We start from the raw sequence: 6,765 nt of genomic DNA on the forward strand, positions 1-6,765 counted from the left end.
TAACGGGCCACTCTTCTGCTGTCGTGATCTTGTCTTTTTGGTTCATGGAGGGAAGCTATTAGACCAGTTGCCCGCATCAGAAAATGGATTGAAATGTCAACAAAAATACCCAACAAACATTGAGCTTGGTTAACAATTCGAAATCGATTGGAAATCCAATATTTTTTTCGAATTTAAATTTTATTGTGAGAGAGTGATTATCTTATATTTCTCTTCGATAATGAGTTGGGTTTCACTTTCTCTCTTGTTACTATGGTTTTAATTTTGTTTCGAACCTATTTCGAGTGTATTTCCAATTTACATTGAACGTTGAAAAACTAAGATTGGTTATGAGATCATCCTCCTTTCAATATTTATATTGGATATCGAAAGTAATTTTCGAACGTTGGACAAAATGTTTATAGGGTAGGAACTAATTTCCTGAGAAGTTATTTGGCTACGGTCCAAATGTACCTAAAATTTCGTGTTTGTACCGAATGTACCCTCAAAGTAAATAAAGGTAGGTACGATTGTACCAACTTTTCTATCACTGTAGCAACTAATTTCGTATCGCTAATTGCGCAGCTGACGTGTGCGAACACCAAACTCAATGCCGCAATTTAAACCTTAATTGCCTCAGCTAATTGGCTTATTTGAACATATTCTTAATAACAGTAGCGAAAATATCACATTGTGCTGTTGTTGTTGGGTAGGTTCAGAAGGCGCAGCAGTTGAGCGCAACCGTTGCTAAAAAATCAGTGACACATTAGCTGTCAAATGCAACTCTCAAAGGTACACACCTACTTGTCTCAAATGATCAGAAAAATATTACGATCATCTAACACGCAAATGTTCAGTTGATCAGTAGTACGCAACAACGCGTTCAGAAGGTGCAATCGCACCAGTTACTGAGCTGTTCCGCCTTCTGAACGTGCCCATTGGAACATTTTCTGTGAGCTGGGTTTGTCGACACGCAACGCCTATTGGAGAAGAGCGATTGAGAGCTACTGCAGTGTTCCTCAAAACTGGTGTATGAGAGGAATTTTTAATTTGATTCTTATGCGAATCAGGTTTCCGTTAGGGTTTTTTTTTTGATACCAAAACTGCAGTTTGGGTGCCTATGTGATTACAATTTCCGGCGGAAAATAAGGTTAACAGTTTTAAAGCTTAGCCATATTCGCTAATGCTGGCGGCAATGCAGTGCAAGCGGATAAAGCAGTGCATCTCCGAACTTCGCTTATTTTCGGTTGTTTTAATTTATTTTCTTATCGCTTCCGTTGTATGCCTCAATACCTTCTTTGCCTAAATTTTATCGCACAAATTTTTTCTTCTTCCTCTTCGCAGATTACTTGGATTGACGGTCTGGGCAATGTGCTCAGCAAAGGCATCGAATATGTGAAAGAGCCATTATCAGACTCGAGACGCATAACAGCCAAGTCGATACTGAAGTTGGCACCGAAGAAAGAGCATCATAATACGACTTTCACATGCCAAGCGCAGAATACAGCGGATCGCACATATCGCTCTGCCAAAATACTAATCGAGGTGTGTGAGGCGGCATGAAATTATTTTTGAATTTTTATTCGTTTCAATGCAAATTATCTCCCTGAATTTAGGTCAAATATGCACCCAAGGTAGTGGTATCCGTTATTAGCGGCGCCTTGGCTGGTGGTCGTATTCTCGAGGGCTCCGAAGTTATACTATCTTGCCAAGCGGATGCGAATCCACCGCCGCAGAGTTATCGTTGGTTCATAAACGATGAATTGGTGACCGGTGATTATACAACGAAAATGGTGAGTTCTGTACATTCATTTCGCTTTCTATTGAGAGAAAAACTCATTGCTTTACTTTATTTGCTTGCAGATCATACACAATGCCACGCGCCAGCATCATGAAGCTGCGGTTAAGTGCGAAGTTGTCAATGCGGTGGGCAAAAGCGAAGAGACTGAAACCTTGGACATCAGCTGTGAGTATTAGAGTTTTAGTTATATTTTTTAGATAGAGGTGCACAGTAGAGCTGTCAAACTATCGATAGTCAAGTCCATCGATGTTTTACGATAGTCTTAAAGGTGACTATCGATACTATCGATAGTATCGACCCATTTCATATGTTTTTCTAAATCCATTTATTTTTCGTTATCTTGCTTTTATAAATTTGCTCATTTTAGCGGCTCACGGTTGCATTTTAGTATCGAGAAATATTGCTAGAAATTCATTCGCCGTGTAAACAGTCAAAAAGCAATTTCAGAAATTTTCCCTGCAATTCGCCTTTCGGAAATAAAAAAATTTCTTTCAAAAGACACTTTACATTGAAGGTGCCACTGCTCATGCAACTGCTTTCTGCAATTTCTCAATTTGACAGTCTTTTGAAATACATATACTGCGTTGCCGGTCTGACATGCTCTTAAGACGGCAATGTAACCTCTGCTATTTCCACGCTTAAAATAAAAAAATGGCGCTTTTAGAAATAATGCCATGAACCAACTAAACAGATAACTAAGCACGACAACCGCGTATTTTTAATTGCATTTGTGAAAAAAATAATAGTTGATAACGTAAATTTTTAATCGGTTGTTTCATTCACACACCAGGTTTCATTCCGTTTCATTCACATGGCGGCGAAAAAATGACGACACTGCAAAAAAAAACTTCTCGCACACCGTCGTGGGTGAACTTTATTCGTTCGTTCATGAAATAATGCTGCCAATTTTTGTTCTCTTTGAACCAATACGTGCAAATATCAAAAGCGCTAGGAAGTAGAATACGCTATTAATGAAACGATAGTGGCGATAGTACTAAAACTATCGATACTATCGATAGTATCGTCGATATTTTGACAGCTCTAGTGCACAGATCTGTAAAAAAACAGAGCTTTTTGAAGGGGGTTGATACCTCCGACGCGGTGAGAAGATGCGCCAACAATGCAACCAATTTGTGTCGAAACAAGAAATGGTGAAAACTCGATGTAAAGAGCGTTTACCTTCTCTCATCGCTCACGATTGAGAGAAATAGAGGTTGCGCCAATCACGGTACCGCTATTCCTCTCTCAGTGAATTTGACAGAATCGTTGTTTGTATGACGTCACACTTGTGCAACTTGTTTACGTTTTCCTTGCAACATTTTTTCTTCTTCTTCCATTCTTGCTCACGTTTTGGCATTTCTCTCTCGCAATTGCACCAGTGTGACGTCACACAAAAGTTATTCTCAAAAATCCTCTCTGATAGGCGCAATCTTGTATTCTATCATTCTTGCTCATCGCCGTTGTTTTTGCACGTTAGGACACCTCAGTGATATGCAACAATTGATGCCTGAGTGAATTGCAGTTCCCAAGCGCCTTATGAAATAATTTGTTTTGAATGAACGTTGCAAGTATCTTTGAAATCATACAGGGCGATTTTCAACAGAAACTCCTTGGGTGTTTCCTCTCTTTTCCTTTTTGTCCTATCATGAATAAAAATTCCCTGAGATTTTTTTTTTATTTATACGGCGGAGCTGAGCTGTAAAAAAGTGTCAAAGAGATTTTTCGTAGTTCGATTTTCCTCCTCCAAAATTTTCGGGGAAAATGTCACTCCCTGGGAGGTAATTATTGGAGGATTTCTTTACCGGGAGATACAAATTTCCGGAGACCAAACTCCCCGGTAGTATTCAGAATTGGACTGATAGTCATTGCATAATAGGCCTTGGAGGCCGCAGGAGGTAATCGCCAACATCCGATTGCCACATTTTCTGTTCGGATTCGGCGTAAAAATTTAGCTGACCTTCATTTGAGTGAAAGCTTCAAAACGCACACCACCAATTGGAGTAGAAGCTCAGCTAAAATGTGAATGCTAAATATTTATTTATTTTTTATTACAATAGATATCCTACTCTTAGTCGCGATTTCACTTTTCTACACTACATATCAATTTAGATTTTAAAGTACCCAAAAACTTAGTTGGGCCAACTTGTGGTCGACCGGGAAGCCCAAACTTGAGGCAAAGAAAAGCAATAAACTAGTATAGTAAAGCAGGTATGCGTGGAGAGTCATTGCTCTTCTGTAAACTTTCCGAAATCTTTCTGGGAGGTTAGTAGTTTGTCGAGAAAAAGAAAATGTACCTTGTTTATTCCCAATACATCTGACCCACAGATGTGCCGTGGCAGTCTAACGAACGTTAGAGGTCTGCTAAGAAAGTGCTCTGTACTATCCTCGTCTTCCGAGATAAACTTGTGTACTGGATCGTCGATGATACCTATGGCGATCCTATGTTATCCCCATGGATTTTGTTCGATAACCAGTTCTATGAAAGCTCGAACCTCCTCCCGCCTCTGGAAAATTATTTTTCCTAACCTTTTCAGGACACACTTGCGAAACTACCACGCAGGTGATGTGCCTGACAGTTCGCGCTTTACTTCGCCATATACATACATAATTGGCTCCGGTACAGTTTTAAAGATCCGCAGTTCGCCAAATCATCAGCCAGTTGAGTGCTTTGAATACCAACCATATACAGCCGCAACTTACATTATTGATCGATTTTTGGTCGGGTATGGGTAGAACAGTTTAGCTGTCACTGCGGACCACTACCTTAACTAAGTATTGCCAATAAACCTAAAGCTAATGCTAGTCGACTCTAGTTCTGTTTACCGTCTTGAGAACGTCAGTATAGTACATTTTTAGCGAGCTCCCCAAGAGAGTTTCTGGATTTCTTCATTCTTCTCTTGAAAAGAAGGTATACCTATATAAGAGCGTATTTTCTACCAAAGGACATTCCAGATATGAGTTTGTCATTTGCACTTTTTCTGATAAACTTCCAAACAACTCTCTGGGTCCGGAACTCTGATTGTCATGCCATAATTCAAGCGACTGAGATCGACAATTTCGACTCGACATATCGTCTCTTCTTAGGCTTTAAATCCAGGGTTGGAAAATCACACAGGGCTTTAAAAGCACAAACATACACAGCTCTTTTTACATACGTAGACACTATGTGTGATGACCACAAGAAAAGCCCCAATCTAAAGTTACCAGGAGATGTGTTACTTCCAGGAAAATGTTTGGGTTTACGCCTGTAAGCATCAGCACGTCGACGCTTTCGAATTTTCTTTTCTGCGTAAACTATTCTGCAAGTCTACCATTAATCGATCTTATTCAGGATTCTCTGTGACTTTACACAGACCTCCCTGGGTTATTTTTCAGACGCTACTACACAAACATCACCCACGTAAGCATTTCTCTAAACAGGGAGTCCTCTACCAAACACCACAAGAGACACAAAACCAAATATTTCGAGAACGAGAACGAGACAAGAGACTGGTTTCGGGCCAAAAAATTGAAAATTTAAACCCTATCTAAAGAAGCTAAATTTTTTTTCTTAAAATAATCTTTTTCTTTCAGATGGTCCTATCTTCCGACACCGTCCCATCTCTGTTGAGGCAGATCTCGGCACCAATGCCAATTTGCGTTGTGACGTAGATGGCAATCCGACGCCAGAAATCGAGTGGATCAACGAGAATACCGATCAGGTACGTATATTCGTCTCAAACTACAACCTTTAAATAATTCTCTCCCACATAACAGGGTAAAATTTTCTCTCATTAATGTTTTTTAAATTATTTCCAACAGGTCGTTGGCACTTCGGCGAATCTTACACTTAAAGTGACAGCTGAGTCTGCTGGCCGTTACTACTGTAAGGCAATAGTTTCCGGATTTCCAGAAATAGGCGCCGAGGCAACGGTTTTTGTTAAGCGTGCACCGATTATCACCTCGCATAAGGTGCAGTTCGGTGCTGTGGGGAGTCGAGCGAAAATCGATTGTGTGGCTTTCAGTGTGCCCAAAGCAGAGCAGATTATTTGGTCATTCGATGGCAAGGTGATAAATATGAGCACTGCCGATCCAGATATATACATTTTCGAGGAACAACATCTGCCAGAGGGTGTGCGCGCGGCGCTAATAATCAAAGAGAGTCGCTCCAGTCATTACGGCCGCTACAATTGTACGGTGATGAACTCATATGGTAGTGACTCATTGCTGATCAATTTAAGACCAGAACGTGAGTTATAGAGATTGAAATGAGCTTTTGTGTTGTTTTTATTGAAATTTCTTTTCCATTTTCTTTTCCAGCTGGTTCAGTGCCCGTGCTGCTTGTTGTTATGGGCTCACTCTCCTCGGTCGCCATTGTCATAATGATTGTGATGCTGGTGATTGTTTACATGAAACGCAGTAATAAGAAACCCATGCCGGCGGATGTCATACCGGATGCATCACGTGGTGGTGATAAACTTTCCGATCTGAAGAACGAATTACGCAGCAAAGCTTATGATGTTGATTACTCAGAGGCGGGCTCTGATGGTTTGGCGATCAATCTGACACAAACGCCAATGCCTGATGTACAAATGAAGGGCGCCACGCTGGGTGTGCCACTGGCGGGGCCAGTGAAGTTGGACGACAGGTGAGACTCAGCGCATTCCTTTTATGGCAAGGAATTTTTAATAAAATACTTTTTATCATGCAGGTTCTCCGGCGAATTCAGCTACAGCCGCCAATGCCACATCAAAAATTTGAAGAATCAAGACTACAAAGAGACTGTCAACGGTTATGCGCCCTATTTTGAGTACGCGCTCGACTATAGTGCTCCCACGGAGAGTGGCAAGCCCGGCGGCACGGCTAACAGCAATGCCAATAAGCCCCAGTCCAGCACAATCAACTCGGCCACTTTGCCGCACTACACAAATCCCGTCACAACAACTGGCAACCTCAGCTTGCCACGCAACCGCAACGATATGCAGCAGCAGCCGCAGCAGAGCACC

At 41.2% G+C, this 6,765-nt stretch overlaps 2 protein-coding genes across 2 annotated transcripts in view; both read left to right on the forward strand.

The window, feature by feature from the left end:
• The window catches only part of LOC118753409 (irregular chiasm C-roughest protein-like), a 227,380-nt gene that overhangs the window by 89,844 nt on the left and 130,771 nt on the right, over positions 1-6,765 (forward strand). The window lies entirely within an intron of this gene.
• Positions 1,252-6,765, forward strand: part of LOC118753401 (irregular chiasm C-roughest protein-like) — an 8,063-nt gene continuing 2,549 nt past the window's right edge. Inside the window, exons 1-7 of the mRNA XM_036488272.1 lie at positions 1,252-1,524; positions 1,596-1,772; positions 1,843-1,945; positions 5,354-5,481; positions 5,582-6,008; positions 6,080-6,407; positions 6,471-6,760. Of these exons, the coding sequence (XP_036344165.1) occupies positions 1,261-1,524; positions 1,596-1,772; positions 1,843-1,945; positions 5,354-5,481; positions 5,582-6,008; positions 6,080-6,407; positions 6,471-6,760 (1,717 nt within the window). The 5' untranslated portion in view covers positions 1,252-1,260. The remainder of the gene's footprint in view (positions 1,525-1,595; positions 1,773-1,842; positions 1,946-5,353; positions 5,482-5,581; positions 6,009-6,079; positions 6,408-6,470; positions 6,761-6,765) is intronic.

The sequence above is a fragment of the Rhagoletis pomonella genome, unplaced genomic scaffold, assembly GCF_013731165.1.
Source record: "Rhagoletis pomonella isolate Grant_MI unplaced genomic scaffold, Rhpom_1.0 Rhpom_scaffold_00002, whole genome shotgun sequence".
Classification (NCBI taxonomy): Eukaryota; Metazoa; Arthropoda; class Insecta; order Diptera; family Tephritidae; genus Rhagoletis; species Rhagoletis pomonella.